This window comes from Polyodon spathula, chromosome 2, assembly GCF_017654505.1.
Source record: "Polyodon spathula isolate WHYD16114869_AA chromosome 2, ASM1765450v1, whole genome shotgun sequence".
Taxonomy (NCBI): Eukaryota; Metazoa; Chordata; class Actinopteri; order Acipenseriformes; family Polyodontidae; genus Polyodon; species Polyodon spathula.
This window is the reverse complement of record NC_054535.1, coordinates 42,254,195-42,278,100: the sequence shown is the minus strand read 5'-3', so window position 1 is coordinate 42,278,100 and position 23,906 is coordinate 42,254,195. Positions and strand designations below refer to the sequence as shown.

At 36.9% G+C, this 23,906-nt stretch overlaps 2 protein-coding genes across 4 annotated transcripts in view; one reads left to right on the top strand and one right to left on the bottom strand.

Annotated features, from left to right (window-relative positions):
- Positions 1-759: 759 nt before the first annotated feature.
- LOC121296702 (tigger transposable element-derived protein 4-like) lies at positions 760-6,858 on the bottom strand. The gene has a single exon (XM_041222474.1). It carries the CDS (start codon positions 5,884-5,886, stop codon positions 4,204-4,206), a length of 1,683 nt encoding a protein of 560 aa, XP_041078408.1. The 5' UTR covers positions 5,887-6,858; the 3' UTR covers positions 760-4,203.
- Positions 6,859-7,395: 537 nt separating this feature from the next.
- The window catches only part of LOC121296679 (arfaptin-1-like), a 54,468-nt gene continuing 37,957 nt past the window's right edge, over positions 7,396-23,906 (top strand). The window contains exon 1 of one of the 3 annotated variants that reach the window (XM_041222456.1): positions 7,396-7,527. The gene's annotated coding sequence lies outside the window, so the exon portion shown is untranslated. Of the gene's footprint in view, positions 7,528-7,679; positions 7,748-21,622; positions 22,058-23,906 lie in introns of those variants that run through there. The other 2 variants (XM_041222462.1, XM_041222469.1) reach the window with 2 other exon arrangements.

Below are 23,906 nucleotides of genomic sequence, written 5' to 3'. Positions count from 1 at the left end.
TAAAAAAATGTTTAACCCAAAAACAGTACAAGACCTGAAAATCAGAACCCTTACGAAAAGTAAAAGTAATGTACATATCTTTTTTTTTTTTTGGAGTGACCAGTGAGTGATTTTAAAGGCAGAGAAAGCTTGTGTGCCTCATGAACTGGTAAATCAAGATTTCTGATAAGGTTGAACTGGTATAGCTTACAGAAACCTCTACTCATCTCACAGCTGAAGGTGTTAATTTTATTTGTTATTTTTCAAGAAATCCGTGGATGATGTCAAAATAGAAAGTTAATTCCAAGAGGATATATATATATATATATATATATATATATATATATATATATATATATATATATATATATATATATATATATATATATATATATATTATACATAAGATATTATACATATGTCAAGGAATGATTTTTGTGACTAGAAACAAAAGAAGAAGCCTTTTAATTTTAAAATAAAATGTATGCATATAATACAAACGCCTGGTATTAAAGAACTCACCAATAAAATACTGCTGTACCCTCTTCATAAAGTCTATGTTTATAGAGTCAATTTTGAAATGAATAACTTTTCCAAAGAAACCAACAACAGTCTAAAACCCTTATGAATATCATAAATGTACTGGTGTTATTTAGTCATAAAACACTTTCAAAACAAACAGTCAAAGCTTTTGTAAATAAGAGTACAAAGTATTTGAGAGATTCTCATTCAAGAACACAGGTTCAGTTTCTGTAAATTAAATGGACTACAGACTACCAATTTGTTTACCATCTATGAAATTTCAAATAACACATCTTTTTATTAACATTCTGCTGTAACTATAAAATCAGAAGTACAGTAGAAGTGTACACACACACACACACACATTAGTAGTAGTATACAGATTATAAAGCATACCAAGTGTATCAATTAACAGTTGTGCAAATGGTTGACCTGGAGAACATATACATTATTATAAGACAAGTGGACTCTCTCTGCTATTCTCTTTCATCAGGCTTGTAAATCCTGCGATAACAGGATGCAGTAGTATTAATAAACATCACAAAGGCTCCTTTTGAGTCACAGCACATTATTGCCCGTCATTGATTTTGCGAGTCAGACTGAGGGCGGAAGCAGCACATAGCTGACTTTTAATGAAGTCCACTGCACTTGTCACATAGTGGCTACTGTATACTTACAGCATGCATCAAGTATACAGTATTTGGATACAATCGTCAACCTTGCCAAGATAAAAATCTTGACTCTGTCACATTTCTAATTCACTTGAAAGCTCAAAGCACACTAACTTAGCTCTTAAGTATTTTACAGATTAACAGCCTTATTCAGAAATAAAAGCGCTCACTTAAATTAACAGTTGCTAGTAATGAGCACTAACATAGAAGGTTTGTTACTAAATATGGCTGTGTAGCAGTCTGCATACAATCTACCAAATACATTTGTGGAGAACATTAAAGAATAGTTTTATTAAAAAGCCTGTTCTAACAAGGATTTACGTTTAACAAAGCCACAAGATATATACTGAAAATCCACAATATGAATGATTAAAATGCTTGTTATTCAATTGGCTGATTATAGGGATATGAACTAAAAATTGGATCAAACATGTGGAAAATGTATGTAAAAGTGGGTTACTGAAATGATGTCACCCAAGTCAATATAAATAGACAAGTTAAAAAATTGGGCCTCTTTGTCTCAGAGGATCGAAATGCTATATAATACCCAATATGCACAGCTTGAATTAACATAGCAGTGAGCTATAAAAATAAACACACCAATCTGTTAAGATATCATAGGTTGTGTACAAAAGAAGACATCCAATTCCATTTCTGTGGTTTTCCAACTAATAACGTTTATGCTTTTTACATTAGCTTTAACAATTGATATACCACCTCCAAGCTAACTTGGGCTGTGTTTGAAGGTTTGTTCACTTGTCAGGAATTCGAGTCCTAAACCTTCAAAGGCTTGTCAGGCAGCATTCACGCACTATACGTTTTTTTCTTTTTTTCTCAGTTTGACAATGTGTGAAAATTGTCACATGCAAAATCTGATCTTTTGATTTGTATAATACATATTATGTAAACAAAAGTTGTTGTATTAAAATTCACTACCGAATCTGCGCCGCTGCCGTGTATGGAGCAGGGTTGGTTACATAGCGGTTGTAATGCTTCAGTAAAATATGCAGAGTACCTAGTGTACAAGACGGTATAAGAGAAGTACTATGGTAGAATATGTTTGAAACATTTAAAATATACGCTATGACTAATAATTTTAATTTAGAAAACTGAGCACCGTCCTCTGGATTACTTGTAAAATAACAGAATTTTCAATCAAATATAAACTATTAGCTATGGTGACGACACCACTAAATTATGCAAATTAATACCATCGGAGGTTCGAACCTTCCTTCGGTAATGTGTTCCGAACCTTCGAAGGTCAAAATGTACCATTTGTTGCAGCCCTAAAGCCAACCATAACCAGTTCTTTCCTTACATGGTCTCTTTTTTTTTTTTTTTAAACTTCTGACAAAGCCTTTTCTAAGTTCTTTTGCAAATGCTTCACTGGGTAAGTGCTAACACTTAGCCAGTGAACACTTTTTAGGAAGAAACCTCACAATACAGTCAATGCAATAAGCTTCACATTTTCAACAGCAGTTCTATGCTGCAAATCCACAACTTCACATTCACTTCACATGCAATTTTTTTTTTTTTTTTATAATCGAAACAGGCAAACCAGCTGAATAATAGTTCATGGGTCATTTACAAGTTTTTAATACAGGACTATTTATATGTGTGTATTTACTATACAACAGGTGGTTCATACGAGTAGACCATATTCCTTTGAATTTAATGCACTTTTGAACTGTGTTTTGCTCCTCAAAAATAGCCTGGGTCTTAAATTCGAGAACAGTATAATGATGCATGTATTATAATCGCCAACAAAAGACATGACTATTCGAGTACACAAACAGCAGTGTGACTGACTGCCGAGAAAAGATGAACAAAGACGTCACTGCCCAAATACACAAGCAGCAATGTGACTTACTGCAGAGAAAAGACAAACCAAAATGTTACTTCCTGATCTTGAATCATCTATGATATATAGGCAGTCATTTTCCAGGAAGTGTCAATAGCTTCCTGATGAATTTAAAGTGATGCTTTTACAATATCAGTGTTTCTAACAAACAGTACCAGCTTGGACAGATCAGAAAAGCTGATCAGACCCCTATATTTTTCAACTGGCCAAGCAATACCACAGTTCACAAATTGGGAGAAAAACAGGTTTGTGTAATCACGACTGGAAATGAATGAATTGTTAGGTCTTAGAATACAACTCATAAATTGAGCGTAGGTTCTGGTTAAATTTCTAATGAGGCTAGGGATCCGATTAACATCTTTTAGCCTCTGAGCAACAGGACAATGTTGTAAAAACAAGTCCTTTGATGTCCAGCCCTAACATGAAATATACTTACATTTTGGGGAGACCACTGTTTTGTATCAGAGCTACAAACCTATTGCTAAACATCTTCCCAAATAGTAAACTAGATATAAACAGGTTTTGCTTAGAAAATACAGTGGGTTTATGAGGGAGTCATAAAAGCTAGCCACTTTAGGTGGATCCGGACAGAGCCAGATACTTTAAGGGCCGATAAGAGATTTGTATAACTGTATCTTTGTAAATGCTTATTTATTTGAGGTTTTATTTTTTTCTTAACTTGAGGGTGCTTCTTAAATTCGAAGTAATACGGTAGTTTCTAGTTGTGACCAATCAAAAACTTCTATTAGTGGACACTATCTCACTGTAGATGACTACAGTTAATCAAAACTGTACTAAGGCACTTTTTACTTTACATATTTACAATACATTTGAAAATTAACAGAACATCAAAAACAGACATTAAGTCATACCAAGATAAAATATGTGTTGCTTACATGCTCCAAATATGCACAGTTTTCTTGGAAAATGACATTACTTCTCATCAACAGCTTTTATGTGGCTGCCACTTAAAATGCCTTCCACTGATTGAAGATATAAATGTAACGTCTCACTGAGATATACCTGGGCATCATACATAACATTTTACCTCCAGCATCCACCTGCTTAAGATGAATTAAAACAATATCAAAAATCTACTCCTGGTTACTGTTTTAGGATATGTGGACTTCCAAACCTGCTAAAACATTTTCTCTGTAAGGTAAGCAACATTCAATTGGAAGGCTCACTCTGAATGAAATTCTCTATGTCAGCCACAGAATTGTGGAGACCATGGTTAACCTCCTGGGCCCTAAGAAATCTCTTCACGATCGCCAAGGCAGCCAAAGTTTCAGTCTTGGAAGGAGTTATCGTCTCAGACCCCAGATACTCATCCTCATCCTCTTCTTCCTCATTCCCCAAAGACAGCGCTTCTTCAGATGTCCCTTCACTCCTGCCCCAGCTCTCCATGTTGAGTACTGGCGGGTCTAATGCCATCAAGTCCTCATCCAGTTCTGTATACTGATCCAAAGACAAACCCTCAAGAAACTCCACCCCCACTGCACGGGCCTGCTCAATGAGATCATGCCTGTTTTCCTCCTCCATGCTGATGTCCTCCACGCCTGCTGTGTGGTTTTGCGGTTTGAATCTGGCCATTTTATAGCTGTAAGCCACAGTCTCCTGTGTAACATTCCTCCAACACAGGTGCAGCATGTCCACTGTGTCCAGCAGAGACAACGTATACTCCTTGCTCTTCTCAACACACTCAACAAACCTCTTTATTAGCTGGTGTCTGTATTTAACTTTAAGACTTTTAATAGTCCCTTGTTTCATTGGGTGCTCATTTGGCATGGCAGTGGATGGAAAATACAAGAGCTCGATGGCCTTCAAGTTTTTCAGCTCAGGATAAGCTGGGCTCTGGCTGACGAACAGAGCAACCCGGCGTTGCTGAGCCTGAAACCTGTCATCGATTTTGCGGACCCATTTTTCAAACACTTCTGCGGTCAAGCCTGCCTTGCTGTTGGACTCGTAATCCACGGGCAGTGACTTGACACTTTTGAAGGAGCACGGGTTAGCGTTTTTGCCAATCACCAGTAGTGGAAGCTTTTCTGTTCCATCCACATTGGCACCGACCATCAAAGTTATTATTTTTCTACTTTGCTTCCCGAACGAGCAGGTTTCCCCCCTGAAGGCGAAAGTATTAGTAGGCAACATCTGGTAAAGCAACCGTGTCTCTGCCACACTAAACACATTTTTAGGCTGATACTCATTTAAATAATATGGAAGCACAGTTTGGTACCAAACAGTTGATGTATCCACAGGAACAGAAGGGGCCTCCACAGACTGAGAACGGAACACCAAGCCGTACCTAGACTTAAAACGATCCAGCCAGCCGTTGCTGCACTTGAAGTCCTTGTATCCCAACTTCTGTGCAAAATCGTTTGCTTTTACACGTAACATAGGTCCGTTGAGTGGTACATTCAGGCAACATGAAATCTGGTACCATCGCATTAAGGCCTCTTCGAGATCTGTATAAGTAGCTGTCCTTAGCCGCTTTCGGCTGGGATCAAACCGGAAAGATTCATAGGCATCCAAGATCTTTTCCTTATTTTTTATTATGGAGGACAGAGAATTTTTCTTTATTCCATATTCTGCAGCAACGTCAGTTTTCTTCCTCCCGCTTTCCACAGCACTAATAATATCCACTTTCTCTTCAATGGAAAGACTTTTCTTTTTCCGTATTACAGGCAAGGATGATTTATCCATTTGACCGTCTGCTAAAACGTTTTCAGGTTGAGTCAGGGAATCAACTGGGGTCCCTGCAATTAGCTTTACAGGCAAGGATAATGGATTTTTTGGTGCTATCCCCAATATATTTTGATGTACATGGTAGGACTCGACCACAGTCTCTGACATTATGACGGTGCTGCTGGTTCAATTTCTAATTTTTTTTAGTTGTCTTTCAAAATAACAAAACACATCATCTTATTTCACAACTCTTATTTCATTTGGTCATCAACATGTGTTTCGGTAGGTACTTTATACAGAAGAATATCATGTTTGAAGTCACCAAACTATGTTATACAAAATGTAGCAGAAGTAGCAATAAACAAATAAATAAATATAGTCAACGGCTATATTTCCAATTATCCTGGAAATGTGAAACAATGTTATACTTTTAAATTCCTATTCTACCAGCATTTAAAATAAATCTTGCTCACACATTTTGTGTGAATTATATAAGCAGTAGCAAGTATCTATTGTTCATAATACATTTTAAATGTAGATAAATTGTACGTGACTTAAAAAATACTATGAATAGCCAAATTCAGAATTTCTTTACTCAAAAATACGAGAAATCGTGCCTCCAGACTGACACTCGTCCTCAAGTGTGCTATTTGTTAAGAAAACAAAAAAAAAGTTGCCCAGCAGCTCGTGCAATAGGTGGACGTTTGTCATTTTGTCGTCATTTGGGTTAGGTTCTTGCTCTTTTTTGTGGAAAAAGAAAATAACAGAAAGCAAATGCAGCGCATTGTTTGTATAGAAGCGTATTTCTAATGCAAAAGACTGTGGATCAGACGGTGAGCCATCTGCTTCTAAACATGGGAATGCGGCTAACCTGCCAGTTATAAAACTACGACATTGTCTTCCTTCTTACTCCATCCAAGGATGCCTAGACAGCTTCGTGTTGCAGCAGTCATTGACAGCCCGGATGTTGTTGCCCATTACAAGCTCTTCTCCCTGCAATCTGTCCCCTTCCGGGTCTGAAAAATTGGGTGCGTTCACAGCGCGCAGACTATTGTCATGTTATGTGCAGTTTCTGCTTGACCTCAGCCGGATTTGACATCAGAGGTTACGCAGACACGGGACGCAGCGGCTGCACAGATCGGGCAGCTTCTGAAAGCTGCTGCACTGAAGCAGCCGCGACTTCAAAACAACAGAGGAGCGCTGACTGACCGAGAAGGGCATCGGCAACCGCATACGGTTGTTACTGCCACCTAGTCAGGCGGTGTGAATAACACAAAATCGTCTTCTAGTCATGTCATATTTTCTTTTTTCATGATTGACATACTAGATACAGAAACCCTTAAATACACCCCTACAAGCACTGCCTATACAAGTGTCACTGTTATTACAATTCCGAATAAACGGTACTTTGTATTACCTTGCTATTACACATTTAAAAAAAAAAGCTTCCAATGGCACCAATACATACATGTTCAAATTTCATAATACAACATTATATGTGGATGTTTACCTCTACTCTTGTTTGGTCTGATAGCATAGACTTAATGCATAAGGCAAAGTAGTGCAGCTGAAAATTAAATTCTGTTAGCACCACATTTCACCCTCACAGTCTGCACTTCTGCAGTTCCCGTTACAAAGCTGTCTACGCTCCGTCTGCACAGATCGTGACGTCAGCCGCAGACTTTGTATGCAATCTTGCCGGCGAACAACAAGTATCGTGAACGCACCCACTGACTTGACCAACTGCGAGGGGATCAAATGAACGCCGCAAAACACTCATTTTAGATTCCTAGCACTGACGATTAGCAGGTAAGAGTAAGCTTTATCGCATGTTACGTGCATTTTTTTTTATTAAACGACGACGTGTTTGCTACACGCAAGTTAACCTGAACCATGTTGCTGCCGGGGGTGTGGAAAACCCTGGCATCAACTGAAGTACAGTGACCAGGAAACTTCGGTTCAATGGCAAAAGTACACGACTTCGATCGGGGGCCAGGGAGAATACTGAATTCAAACAAAGAAAAATAAGGTGACCCAGTGTTTTTAGTGCCATTTTGCAAGTTTTGGGTCTAAAGTTACATAGTTCTGTACTTTTAAATAATACCAGCAGTCTAGTGACGTCTGATTAATTAAGTTCTGTGGAAAAAAAAAAAGTATGACGAAAAATCAGTAGACGCATACTTTTTCAATGCCTCTTATGCGTTAATTGGTGAAATTGATATTAGAAAAACAAAGGTCCACAGGAAGGTTATGATATATGGCACAGTATCATAACATCATAAGATAATGATTTAGTCGCTGGATCCACGGGAGGGAGTTTAGTCGAATTACATAGGGATGTGTTATTTCATGATATAGCACATTAAAATAAGTGTTTAAGTGTTAGATGTATAGTTTTTGCATCAATATAACGATTACCGTTTACGTGTCCACGACATGCAGACGAGTCGGGAAAGTGCTTCCTTCTTTTCTTTTAAAGACACAGTACATCAACGATTTATTCGTAATCAGAATGTGTGTGTATATATATATATATATATATATATATATATATATATATATATATATATTAGTTTCTTTCTCGGAGACCTTAAACTACTTTGTACCTGTCGTATCGTTGAAGTTTAAGGTGTGTGTATTTTTGGGCCTTAATGTTTTATTTACATTTCTGCCAACATAGAGATCAGGTCAGGTGTTAATTCCCTGTTGGACAACCAGTGGTAACAGGGAAATATATTGTTGTAGTTCTTTTTCTGCTTTGGTGGAGAGGATTTAAAAAGGCAAAAGTTTTAGACCGGTTAACAAATCGCCCATTTACATCTATCGCCTACTGTTTGGACTACATGATGCCCCTTGGTTACATTATAAAACACAGTGGTCTGCTTTAAACAAATGTTGTGTGTCAAATGTTATGTGCTATTCGCGTGACTGTTTTCCACCACTACTGTATACAGGGATAGAAATAAGACTCCTATTTCATAGCAGTTTCACCCATTCCAGATTTTACAACGAGTTTGATTAACCACCGTGTATAGGTAACAAGCTCAGGTGTTTTATAGTTAAACCAGGAATGGATCAAACTGCAGTGCTAAAAATGGTGGAGATACAATCTTCTCAATAATGTCCATGTTACACACGATGTGTATTTTTTTTCTCAATAAGCTAATGACAGGCTACTGATCCAGTGGAACTGGCCATAGGCGATTTTGAAGTTTGTCATTTTTATAGAGGCTGTGCTTGGCAATATCTGAAAAATGTATCAAGTGTATTTTTTTATGAAATGTAATGCCTGTGGTGTCAATTGTAAATATACCTATATGTCTATGATCGCTTTTGTATTCCAAATTCCAACTTTATTCGCTGTGAAATACTGTAAATGCAACGGTCGGTCTACAAAGCTTTATTTTCTACATTTTTACTTATACATGTATACAGATTTGCCATTGAAAAAAAAAGTTAGTTATTTCACATTTTGGCCATTTCAGATCAGTGTTTTTATGAAATAAGAAAATAAAACACTGTTTATATTGCTTTTTTGGTTACCTTAATTAATAAGGCACTAGAACTACATTTCTGGGTTTTTTTTCATGCTTTGACAGCAATTGAACTGTGTTCTTATCAATTTGAAGTGCCAAAAGCATTCTTTATTGACAGCAATTGAGCTGTGTTCTCATCAATTTGAAATGCCAAAAGCATTCTTTAAACAGCATTATTTTGAAGCTTTGGATATTACCACAGGTTAATTGAAACGTTGTAGGACATTTTGTCATAAGGTGAACGGCTATCAAATTCTACTTTCCTGCCCTATTTCAGAGCTAAGGTAGGAAATTTTGACAGAAGATGAGCAGCCATCCAATTTTTCCTCTTGTAATTAGGCACATTTACACAGGGAGGGGGGTGTTAATTACAAAACAGTCTTTGTGTTTTACCTTCATATCTTTCTTGAGCTTAATTCTGGTCCCCTTAATTAAAGAAAATTAGAACATTTTGAGTACCCATAGTGCCGGCAGTCTGCTACAAGAAGTGCCGAGAGTGCTGAGCCACTGAATACCAGAGCTGCTGAGAGTGCCGAGTCACTGAATACCAGAGCAGCTGAGAGTGCTAAGCCACTGAATACCAGAGCAGCTGAGAGTGCTAAGCCACTGAATACCAGAGCTGCTGAGAGTGCTAAGCCACTGAATACCAGAGCTGCTGAGAGTGCTAAGCCACTGAATACCAGAGCTACTGAGAATGCTGAGTCACTGAACACCAAAGGTGCTGAGAGTGCTGAGCCACTGAATACCAGAGCTGCTGAGAGTGCTGAGCCACTGAATACCGGAGGTGCTGAGAGTGCTAAGCCACTGAATACCGGAGGTGCTGAATGGCTTGGCACAGAGGTCCCAGTGCCGAGACGCTTGCGCATATGTTGGCATTGCTGGGTACATTACATTGCGTGTGATTTATAGGGCTGGGACAGTGCATCGAATCGTTGGAATAAGCATCGATGGTTTAAAAAAAAAAAAAAAGACCACATCTATCAGTTGATTAATAGGACTGGCAAAATTGACATCTACACTCTTATTCCTTGCCTTTCCTTTGGTTCGTTTAAATAATAATAATAATAATAAAAAAAAAACCTCCCCCGCCCACTATGCAGCACTGACGTTTTCAGAGTAAGCGTGATACAAAAAAAAAACCTAAAGAGACTAGAGGTAGGCTGCATTTCAGGATCAGATTTTGCTAGTTAAATTGTCAGTTTAATTTAAAATAATGGCATCAGGCGTTTGGAAGTTTTTTATACAAAAGAACAAAATGGAAAGGTAAAATGCTCTGTTTGTGTAGTTTTAATGAGCTTCTGTGGCAATGCCACCAACCTGCAGGGTCCTTTAGTAAGACAGCACCAGACAAAATAATACAGCGGGAACACAAGTGAAAAACAAAAAGAAGCACCACTTTCAGTGACAGCTTATTTTGGAAAGAAAGTTGATCAAATAAAGCATCAGAGCAAAATAAATAACATGCCTGATGGTGGATGTTGTCACACAAGATATCAGACCTGTTAGCATAGTAGAGGGAGCTGCGTTTAAAAATCTGATTGCAAATCTCGCTCTGGGCTATGAAATGCCCTGTCAAAAGACAATCTCCAAATTCATTACTCTGAATCACGAACATGCAAAGGATTTAACCAGGAATGCAATTCAGTGTCCATCACTACAGATGTATTGGCAAGCATGGAACAAGAACTGTTTTTAATAATCACCTTCTATTACATTAAACAAAACTGGGAGCTTGAGTCAAAAGTATTAGCGACACAAAAATTACTCGAGAGTTTGAAGTGGCAACAAAAGTAATAGCTTGTGTTAATGATGACGTGGTCAACGTGTGCAGTGAAATGTCTTTGCTTTCTGCAAGGGAGCGTGCTGTGTTACTTTTTGCTAGCATAGCAAGAGTGAGCTGTGCAAGGCACAATATAAATCTCTGCATTCAGAAAAGCTTGGAGGAAGTCCATACATTAGTGGCAGCAGCAAGGAGACTGGTGGCACATTTTAAAAAGAGTGAGATGGCAAAAGTGCTTTAAATAGGAAACAAACAGAAATGCTGAACACTGAAAAAGCCCCACTCAAGTTAATATAGGACGTACAAACAGTGTGGAACATGGTTTAAATTATATGTTTGAACACCTTCTTGAATTAAAATAGCCAGTTATTGCTGTTTTGTCAAACCCAAATTTGGATTTCCTCTCCGAATAGTCCAAATGCCGCAAGTCTAAAGCACTGTCTTCCAAACTAGTGAGGCTGGTGGAGGACAACCTTACAACAACTGTACAAGTGAGTGCAGCACAGAGGACTTACCTGTTAAAAAGAAAACGAAGACCGAACAAGCAACGGAATTGTTACCTAGTGAACGGCAACAAACGCACACTGTTTCTAAGGAAACCTTAATCCAACAAGAGATGACGTTTGCTTCTAAAACTCTGTTAAACATCAGCCTCGTTCCCCCAATTTGGTGGAAAAATAACCGGACACACTTTCCAAATGTAGCAGCCTTGGCAGAGAGCATGTTAAGTATCCCTGCAACATCGGTCCCGAGCGAGCATGTGTTCAGCAAAGCAGGAATGCTTGTGAACAAACTCCATTCTTCTTTGAAACCAGAGAATGTGGATGACATTATATTTTTGAGTAAAAACAGAAAATAAGATCAGGAGAGAGCACAGATTTTGTTACGTAGGACTTGTAAATAGTTATTCTTGTGTTTCCCCGTTAGAGTTTTTGTTTTGTCTAATCCGTTTGCTGTCAAGACATCTTAAAGTAAAACAGTAATATTTGTAATGCTTTATTAACTTTTTGTGGGGAACATCGCCGACAGTGTGACAAGACAAATAATTAGAAATGTGTACTTAAGTTCAACTGGAGAAGTGTTTACATTTTGTGATTAGATTTGATGAAAATATATGTACTTTTTATTATTTACACGTTTCTTTTGCGTTCTGAAAAAACGATGCATCGGGTCTTTATGAAAACGATGCGTCGATAGTAAAAAAAACACTATCGACCCAGTCCTAGTGATTTAAATACATTACCTTTTACAGTAAATATATATACACAGGCACCTCCATAAAGTTTATTACCCTTAATAAAGATGATCAAAAAAGGCTGTATAAAATAAACAACACAGGTAATGAGCTATATTTTATGCTCAAAAATATGGGAAAACTGTATTCATTTATACTAATACAATTGCTCAAAGAAAATATTTATTTTTAACAAGTAATATTTTTTTTTTTTTCTCAAAGATAGGTGTCTTATTGGGACCCCTAAAGATTCTTATAAATAAAATCAAACAAAATTAAATCTGCATTAACATTCTACTTTTTTAAGTACTTCTCAGTCTCAAGGAACTGTATTGTGGCCTTCCATGGCTTCCTGTTTCACTGGGGTATAAAAATGAGGTAAAACGCATGTAAAATCCATTTGTCATCCATCACCATGGGGAAAGGCAAAGAACTCGCAAATGAAAAGAGACAAATGGTTGTTGACCTTCATAAATCAGGCAGTGGGTACAAAAAAATAGCTAAAAACCAAAATATTCCACTTACCACTATTAGAGCAATAATTATGAAGTTCAAAACCAGTGGAACAGTGGTAAATCTGCCTGGTAGAGGACACAAGTGCATCTTGTCCCCACGCACAGTGAGGAAAATGGTTTGGGAGGCAAAGAAGAATCCAAGGGCCACAGTTGGAGAATTACAGAACTTGGTTGCCTCTTGGGGTCACCATGTCTCCAAATCTACAATTAGACACCACCTCCATGTTAGTAGCCTATTTGGAAGGGTTGCCAGAAAAAAAGCCTTTATTGAGAGCAACCAACAAATGTAAGCGCCTGGAGTTTGCTAAACGGCATTGGCACTTGGATTGGAACCGGGTTCTGTGGTCAGATGAGAAAATAGAGCTCTTTGGCCACGCACACCAGTGGTGGGTTTGGCGTCGAAAGAAGGATGCGTATGCAGAAGAGAACCTCATACCTACTGTAAAATATGGTGCTGGATCTTTGATGTTATGGGGTTGTTTTGCTTCCACTGGTCCTGGGGCCCTTGTTAAGGTCAACGGCATCATGAACTCTACCAAGTACCAGGACATTTTGGCCAAAAACCTGGTTGCTTCTGCCAGGAGGCTGAAACTTGGCCACAAGTGGATCTTCCAGCAAGACAATGACCCCAAGCACACATCAAAATCCACAAAAAAATGGTTAATTGACCACAAAATAAAATAAATACATAATTAAGAGTGAGACGATACACCAAGGTCACGTTAGGATTCGTATCACATTTATGAAAAACTCATCTCTGCTTGACAGACTTAAATATTTCAGATCTATACACAGATTCAGTTGGAAATCAGTTCTATATATTTTCCACTAAGTAGTAAAGCACTTGTTTGAGTTTAAAGACAAAGCAGTGTGTCAGCTACAGTTTCCGGGATTTCAGATTTAACTTAATTAACCAAATCTCTTACCACATTTCTGAGAGAGGGAAAAAAATATTAAGCAGTGTGTTTGGTAACTATTAAAGTACAAAGTTTGTTCATGTGTTTATTTAGAAAAATCTAAATATCAAGTCATTTTAAAGAAAATTAAGATCAAAGGTGAACAAATATAAAATAAAACTTGTAAGAAATGTAAAAATGAAATGTTTTGTCATCTATAGTAAGTAGCTTTTCAGTAAACACACGTTTCCAAAAGTTGACAGGGTGGACATATGTAACATAACATAAGCAGCAACCCTTTTTGCTAAACCTTGGCATCAAGTTGCGCTTCGTGCCGCCCCGCTCCCGCGCCCCGGCCCGACCCCCCCCCGGGGGCAGGGGGGGGTGAAGTTTTAAACATATCGGATAGGAGGGAGTGTTTACTGTCTGAATTTGTAACACATGTAAAATGACAGACTTATATATATATATATATATATATTACACAACAACACACACAACACATATATATACAGTGGCTTGAAAAAGTATTCAGACCCCTGACCAATTCTCTCATATTACTGAATTACAAATGGTACATTGAAATTTTGTTCTGTTTGATATTTTATTTTTAAACACTGAAACTCAAAATCAATTATTGTAAGGTGACATTGGTTTTATGTTGGGAAATATATATATATATATATATATATATATATATATATATATATATATAGATTATCTCAATCTCATTTACACTGGATTATGATAAGGAAACATTAAAAGGAGAGCAATACATTAAAACTGGTCAAACAAAAAAGAAAAAACATATAGCTGTTATTTATATGAAATAAAATGCTCTCACAAAAGGAGACAAATATATAGAATTTGAATACAAAAACTAGTAACTTTAGGAAAGTTAGCCATAGCAGCAAGTTTTTACAGACACAGCTGTAAAAAAATGCTACATAGTTCTCGCCAAACTGGCTGTTTCTACAACTTTGTATTTTCTGAGGATTGATCTAGCGGAAAAAGTAACAGTATGTGCTTCCACTGGCACTAGCTTGGATCTGAGGGGTTATGAACTTGGGACTTCTTTGTTACGTTGACACATTTGAAACTACCAAAACCTTACTTCGTTAGGTTTTAAAAACTAAATTCATGTTTTTTTTCTTAAAATAAATAAATAAATAATCTTCCCTGTTTACAGCACCTTTTTAAATACACCTGTCTTTGTCATCGAAGATCTCCTAAACCAAAGACTTTCAGTTGTGCCTGAAATTGATTCATCGGCTAGCATGAGAATAAAGCAAATGGCTTTTGCACAAATGGTTGGTCAGTCAATCAGTTATCCCCCTAGGTAGGAACCACAACTTATAAAAACAACTTTACTATTACTTTGGTTTTTAAAATCCAGCTAAGCAAGGTTTTGGTAGTTTCAAATGTGTCATCATAACAACAAAGTCTCAAGTCCCATATGCAAGTTAATAACCCCTCAGCTCCAAACTAGTGCCACTAGAAGCCCGCATTGTTGCTTTTTCCTCTAGACCAATCCTCAGAGAATGCACAATTGAAATAATAGCCAGTTTGGATAGAACTATGTGGTACTTTAACCTCACAAAAGTGGCCATAAGCAATGCTCGAATGCATGACAAATGCAACTTAAATCTCAAATCCCCGGATACCATAAAATTTTCCTGATGCTCATTTAATATCTATCCAAACATAGCTTTGGGTGATTTTTTGGATTCCCTCCACGCAAGTTATTACAGCCTAAACTTAGACAGATAGCAAAAATTCTAATTTCAAGGGGGTTCAATGACCAGTGGTGGGACTTGACCTTTACAAGGTCACAGATCGAAGGGTAAATTTAAAAAAAATAATGGCTATCTTTTCTGAACACCGTGTCTGAAAATAATCCCCAGGTGAATTTTTCTAGGAAAGTCTGAGACGAACGGGCAATGGCACTGGTTGAGTTGGTATGGCATGAGCCACACCCAATACTCTATAATTAGCCATAGAATAGCTTTTAAAAAAAACTGTCTTCAGGAATGCTTGGATTCTCCACTAGAAAGAACTCTACACCCTCGCCCCCAGCAAATTCTGCTTGAAAGGCTTGTTCTTTAAGATTATTTCAGATTTTTTTTCATAGCAGTTTTATTACCTTGCTCTGTCTGTTCATAATTTTGTTGTGTACATAACACCTAACTTGTTATGTGTCATGGAAATAAGACTATTTCTAGTTATAACTTTAATAATCAGTCAGACCTGAGTTTAGAAAAAAATCAGCTCACAATAAATTCTGAAGTGACATGGCTCAAAATTGCATTCCCATCCTTCGATCACCATAATGGACTTGAATCTCAGACTATTCATAAGGTACGTTCCTCACTGAAATGTGATACAGTTTTTCAGGTTAGTTTACAATGAATTCTCAAATCTAATTAGTTTCTATCCAACAATGAAACTGACTTGAAAGACTTGTTTATGTCCAAAAGCAGCAAATCGAGAAAGACATGAGTGGCGGGTTTTAGAATCGCGGAATGCTGAAACAAATATGTAGGCAGAATACTCGGTACCGCTGTTTTATGGGAGTCTTCAATGCAGAAACTGTACAAGACCACAGATTAGGATTTTTAAACTAGTAAGGGTATGAAACTTGTTATTTATGCCATTAACTATCATATTAGTAAACTAGCTTCAGAATTAAGACCTAAGTTAGATTTGCTTTTTAGGAATAAGGCTTTTCCTCAGTGTAGAAGACTAAAGTTAGTGGCTGCTACTAGCCTTCCTGTCCTAGATTATGGTGACTATATCTACCAAGCAGTCTTTTCACAAATTGAATGTAATATAGATGTAGATTGTCCTAGATTGCCCCTCTTTCACACACCATTGTCATATGTATATAAAGCTAGGTTGCAGTGTCCTGCGATACCTCATTTAGGGATCCTCGATACAATACCATGCACAGTATCATGATATTCGATACTATCACAGTGCTCCAGATATTTTTTTTTTCGGTCAGCAGTAATCGCTCCCAGAATTTTGTCAGCAGGTGTAATTTTAAATGTCCCACAAACTGCAGAAGTACAGTTTTTTGATAATAGAATGTCAGGGTTTACCCTGCCTTTTATATTTTTGTAGTCTTTTGTAGACTAATTCTTTGAAGAAACTTTAGTCACTACTGAGTCCTCAAGGGGCTTTACACCCTGCTTTTATCCTGTACCTTAAATTACTGTAAACCGATGTTACACATTGTTGTGTAACATACTAATCATGCATCATAACAAAATGTGTTTAGTTAATTTTACAACTTTTGTCGTGGTTTTACAATGTAAAACATTGCACTAAAACAGAAAATATCAGTATTGTTTGTATAGCCTTATAGTGATTTTCATGAATAAAATAAAATCACTTGCACTTTCAGGTTTCCCTTCTCAAATAAAAGGTATAGTCCATTACAGTTGTTACAAGGGAGGATCTAAAATCTTTTTTTTTTCTTGTAATGGAGTGTGCACACATGTATGCCTATATATATATATATATATATATATATATATATATATATATATATATATATATATATATATATATATATAATATATATAATATGAAATCTGGCAAATAACTGATCTGATAGTACTAAGAGTAGTAATGCTACATTTCTAAAATAAACGGCTACCAGTGTAGATGCCTTCCTGTTACGTGCTATTAGAACAGAATTCTGTTTAAGCGTATTCAAACCACATGTCTCCATCAAAACAGCGCCTCGGTGCACCTTAAATAAGAGCATAAGATATTACTAGCAAGAGCAGGCCACTCGGCCCATCATGCTCGTTTGGTTGTTAAAAATCTTACAAAGAAAGTAAATTAGACAAAAGATAACCATTTTAGCTACTATAATAAACTGTGTTTTTTTATTTTTTTTTATTGCTTTCATGCTGAACCTGCAGCCGTCTGCATCCACTGACTTTTGCACTTGGAGCTTCTAAAGGTCCTGTGCTTTCCTCTGCATGTGAAGTGTCACATTGATCCTGTTATCTGTAGGGAAACTGATATGCTAGCAGTAGGCACATTTACACTACAATTTCTGAACCAGATCAATGTGTCAGTACAACTGATCGTGATCAGTGGTGTTGTGTTTACACAGCCACATGCACAGGATCAAAGTTATTTTAATTTAAAAAAGCTGCAGTAACTTCATTTTCCCAGAATGTGCAGGATAGTTGGTCACTTCTGCTTAGCGGACACGAGTAAGCTTAGTTCATATTGTGTGTGTGTGTGTGTTTTTTTTTTTTTTTTTTTTTTTTTTTTTTTTTAGTTTAGTCGTAGACCTATCCATGCGGAGTGCCTTTACTGGATGTGCCAGTCTGGAGTCCCTGTACATGTTGTTTTTAAAACACACAATTAGTTTTGTTTTAAAAGCTAACACCCCCACCCCACATAAAAAAAAAAAAAAAAAAAAAGTAAAACGCACGGTATCAACTTCTATATATTTTAATTTTACCCCCACATTAGGTATTGTAGGATTTTGGTATCATGATATACTGTAGGTATCAATATACCGCAGAACACTACTAGGCTGGCTCTCATTAACAAATTGTAGGCTTTTTTAGTGGTAGTGTTTTGTTTTTAAGGTTCCTAAAGGTTTGGTACCTCCTTATCTGAATGCTCTGATGGAGAGGATTAACACTGGCTATAGTTTACGTATTAGGATTCTGTTAGTTTGGCAGTCGTAAGGGTTTGCACTCATTTGGGAGTACTGTCTTTCACCTATCAGCTGTTTTACTTATTGTGTGAAGATGCAGGGATGAAAGTAAGACTCCTATTGCATAGCAGTTTCACCCATTCCAGGTTTTATGAGCTTGATTAGCCATCATGCATTAGGTAACAAGCTCAGGTGTGTCTTTTTAAACTGATAGTAAAACAAGGAATGGATTCAACTGCTATGTAATGGGAGTCTTATTTCCATCCCTGAGATGGAATTTGACAATCTCCTTTTGTGGCTATAAAGATGGTATTTGGGAATTGCTTAGAACCTCTTACCATTGTTTTTCCTTTAATCCACATTAACATATAGATGTGTCTTATTTATGTTCTTTTTTGTAAGCGGCTGACTAAGTTCATTGACATGTATTTAGTGTAATGGTTTTACAGGTAACCCAGGACCCACTTGTAAATGAGGCCTTGGTCTCAACAGGTACATCTTCTGTATAAATAAATCAATTAAAAACAAAATATGCAATACTTTTCAAGTTTGTGACTTGTATTAAAATGGTAACACCCTTGTTGATTTTTCAACGTTTAAGCCTGTTCTAGATTTTCTTTTGTTGTCCTGCATTGAGTTACCACAGAACTGGTTTCTCAAACAGTTTTGATTTATGGGCTGTTCCATGGTTATTGCAGCAGAGTGATTCATTGTTGGCTCAGAGTATTTTCTGTGCAGAAGCTGTTGAAACTGATGCCCCCAGGTTAGTAAACCAGGGTCAGCTACTTAGCTGTCAGAATCCTGCTGTACTGTAGGTGCTACTTGTCGACTAGCGCTTGCTGATTGTTGTCTCTGCTCTGCTGCAGCTCACTAGTTTGTTACAAATGCTCTTGCTATGTAAGTCAATACAGCCCTCGGCATCTGTCAGCCCCAGAATCCCTGCAATGTTGTGTTTTTTTTTTTTTGTTTTTTTTTTTTTCATTTGCTTATAATAGCCCAGTCTTGCTTTCACTAGGGTCCTGCTTAACTTAGCAGTTAGTGGATCTCAGGCCTTCACATGAGACCTGTCACCGGGGTGACAGTGTGTCAGCTGTGCAGAGATCTGAACTCCAATTTGAGTAACACTGCTCACTGAACATGTCATTGAGATTTTGTTTTCACATTGATGGTCTTTCTGCTACAACTAGCAATTAGTAGCAAAGTTGCAAAAGTGGCCAGTTTTTGTTTTGCATAACCTGTTAACCTTTATCAAGTCTACTTTTTTGGTTGACGGGTTAAGTAAAACCAAAAACATAAATAATTATGTACATTTTTGCAATGACAAATGTCCTTGTTTTCAGGAATGTTTGAAGGTATTGTTGAGGTGGAAGCTCTTGAGGTTCAGCCAGATGATCCTCAAAAGGATAATGAGGAAGCTGAGGCTGATGTATCTCAAAGGGATAATGAGGATCCTGAGTACGCTGATGCTGAGTCAAAGGTGAACAATATACAAGGCCGTTTTGTCAAAACATTTGTTTCCTTCGATACCACTAGTACTGCTACTACTACTGCAGCTACTCTCGGGTCATTCCGTGTGAAATTATTCCAGAATGTTCTCCAGTTTTGATGAAGCAGTGTGTGTGTGTGTGTGTGTGTGTGTGTGTCTGTTGAGTTTGTGCAACAAGCTGGTGGTCTGTATGACCCATACTATACTTTTATAATACAAGGTCAGAAAACGCATCCTTGAATAACTTGTTGAATTGAGCAAGTTAATTCTCGTTTTGAAGTTCTTTTATCAGTGAAAAGTTATTCTAGGTCAAGTTTTTGGACGTAACCTTGTGACCTCACACTTAACAGGTCTCAGTACTGTACAATACTGTTACAGTATATCTGCCAGCTTTTGTGTAATTCTAATGAAGTGATCTATCATTGATTTGATATGGAATGACCCCATATCTTAAAGGTGATGAGATTTCAGTAAAAATTGGTTTATAGCAACACGTACAGACTTGTTTGTGCTGTTATGCAAGGTTACAGTGCTTGGAAACTTTTGCTTTAGCAAGGAGACACCATATCCATACAGGAGGAGACTCGTATTTATTAAGCATGCACAGCTAGTTTAAAAGCTTTAGATAAGCCAGTATCCTTTTATTGGTATATTTCATTTAACAAAAGGAAGACAAATTAAGAGCAAGTTGCATGTTGCCATGGACTGCTATTCCTATTTTTTTTTTTCAATGTTATTCTTGTTGATGTGGTTTAAATGCTTTCTTTTCTAGGGTCTAATGAACAAGTTCAGTACTGTGCATGTGGGCATAGAGCTTGGCCTTCTGGTATTACTTTGTGGAAGTCTGTTGTGGGGCGCAACTGGATGCCTCCGCGAAATCAGTAGAAAAAACAATTGTTGGTTTCAAGTGAAATATTCTTTATCAAAAACATATTCAAGGTAACAAAGAACATGCAATTCACGAAAGTAATGTATATTTTTAAGCGCAGATTTTTGGGGGTTTAACGCTTGGGAATGGAGGTAATACTGTTAGACTGTGTGATGTTTCAGATGTATTAAAACAGATGTATTAATTACAAAAGAAAACGCTAACAAAGTTGTTTCTTGTACCAGGTTTCCATGAACCACATAACCCGGGTTGTAATCCCAATTTGAGCAGGGTCCAGTTTCATTCCTCGGGCTGGCCTGAATTAAATTAAATGTGTTGTAGGGGCAGGAACATACCGTATAATGGGACATTTTGGTTGGTGTTAAATTTGCGGATTTGCTACCTTGGAGGATTTTGACCGTTTATGAATTGCCGTTTTTCACTTTGTACGATGACAAAGAAATGCAAAGCAGTTTTGCATTGATACTTTTCATTCTAAAAAGATTTTTTAGAATAATTGTTTACTTAATGAAATCTGTCTACTAAAACAGTATCTCCTTTTACAGTAACTCGTTATACAGTTGCCACCACTTAGAACGGGCGTGTTTGTGTTAGCGTGATTATCCCGCAGTAAGCGATGGCGGTATAAACTCCCACACAATAACCTGACATTCAGAATGTCCCCCAGTCACCACTACAGTAATCATATATATATATATATATATATATATATATATATATATATATATATATATATATATATATATATAATAAGAACGTCGCAATGCGGTAAAAAAATCTTTAGTAAAGACACGCATTACACACTTTTTTAAAATTTATTTTTATTAACACCTATGAATGTAATAAAATATAAGTGCAGAAATATACAGTACAGGTAGTCTACATTACTGCAAATTGTTTCCAGCAAGAACTCTGTGATATACGCACCGGGACGGTCTTTTTTTTTTTTGCGTGTATGGACAGAAAACTGTCAGCCTTTTTAAAAAAAAAAAAAAAAAAAAAAAAATCCCAATTCGGCTCTATTTCCGAATGCTGCTCCATAACACGCCACAGTATTAAAAGCGCAGCACGCACAAAAAATAGGAAATGTTGTCAGAGTTTCAGTTCGGTTGTATTTTCATCAGCACTCGTCTCCTCAACTACAGAAAATCCAGTTTTTTTGAAGCAAGGTTCAAGGTTGTTTGCTAACTGACAGAGTTAGGGGGGCAATTTGTGTGCTGATCTGCATCGTTTTTCTCCTTTCAGCCATGCTTGCTGTCAGTGCTGTTTTTTCAAACTGTAAATCCGACACTGCGTACAAGGATTAAATAGCCAAGGTAAGTACATGGGAAATCGCTCAGTCAAAGCTTTGTTTATTTAAATCTATGTGAATGGCACATAAGATCCAAACAGCTGAATTTGCCCGAAAAATACAGCATGCTTAATGCGGTATAAACAGTGCCTTTGCTATTGAAATCAGTGGGAATGGCAAACGCTATTTGTCCGATATAAATGTCTGCCCGCAATAACCCTGGACGGTGTAGGTGTTGTATACTGTACAATGAGACTGCAGCAACTTGGAGAGCAACACAGGCCTTCTTCTCAAACTACCAACCACTGGTAAAATCAGCTCTGTTTTATATGGTGCAGAACTTTTTTTTTTTTTAATGTTTTGCTTTGTTTTTGTTTAGTTTGTGGACTTTGTGATACCTGCATGTTGGGTGCCTTTAGTAATATCTACAACGAATCGACAGTATAAATCAGCCGTTTTGTTAGACTTTCTAAGAAGTCTGGCATAAACAATTTTGGCTGTTTAATTAAACCATTGTTAAAAAAAAAAAAAAAAAAAAAAGCATGAAAAAATGAAAAAATGCTAAACGTAAAAAAGAACAGTCGTACTAGCAAGCACAGTTTACAGTGCCTCTTGGTTTCTGATCGCATCAGATCAATTCCAGATTTTTTTTTAATCCTTTGAAAATGTCGTGTCTACCTTTTATGTTTTCAAGCAAATTGGCTTCATCACTGCCATACTCATATCCACTTTGACATCTGCCATTATTTCCCTTGTCCAGCGTATGTGTACTGCGTGAAACAAACATGAAGGAATATCTATATGTGTTTATCTTTCTGTAATACCATCTGCACGTCTTGAACTTCCAAGTATTTCCTTCCAAACTCACGCCCAGCCAAACAAATTCAACCCACTATTATTCTTGAAGGTGAAGCCAAAAAATATATTTTTTTTTTATAAAACTCACTTTTGGTGAAAGGATGTAAATATACTTGGGTCAATAAGGCATTATCCAAATGTATGACTCTTAATAGAGATCACTTACTTATGCATCAGACTAAAGTAAAGATTCTGTAACTTTTGTTTCTGCTTATTTGCCTATTTCAAATATGATAAAAAAAAAAAAACGTACTCATTGGCACATATTGTCAACCGATCCCAAATTAAGATCTGTTGTGCAGAATCTTCCACACTTTATGGGTTTTTTTTGGCAAAAAAAAAGAGAAATGTATTTGTTAAGCAGACACCTTCTGCTTTTTATTCCTCCTCATTTTCTAACAACAATACCATAGGGTAACTTTCCTTGTTACAATTGTGCATATTGCAATGCAGTGGTAAAAAGTGATACAATTACTCATCCTAAAACTAATGAGCAATTTAAAGTAAGATGTAGGATCACTTGTTTCTCTAAATTTGTAGTCTATTTGTTGAAATGCCCGTATACACGTATAAGTGAACACAGAAGTGCTGTTAGAAATAAGGACATACGATCACCTATAGCTAGACCGTTAATGAAAAACAACATAGTGTTTGCAGTCTCGGATTTATGGGGATTGAATTTGTTAATACCCCAGGTCAGGGTGGAGAGCGTAATAAACTTATTGCAAAGGGAAGCCTCTTCGATACATACTAATACATAGTAATTTGTTTATCCATTAGAGTAACATATTGCTTTCTGTTACGGATCTATTGGCTAGTTTTGTAGTCATTCAACATATTACAGTGGTGGTTATTGTTGTGTTTTATATATGTTTGAATAGATATTGTAACTGTTTTGGACCAACAGCGTTTCAGCAAGAGACTGAAATTGCTTGTTATAATTAATTGATGGATGTTATTGTATAATTGAAAGTTAACTGAACAATTAGTGTCTAAGGCACTTGGATGTCTATCCG

Excerpts from the sequence above, each read along its gene's own strand:
- LOC121296702 (XM_041222474.1), bottom strand. The coding sequence starts at position 5,886 with ATGTCAGAGACTGTGGTCGAGTCCTACCATGTACATCAAAATATATTG.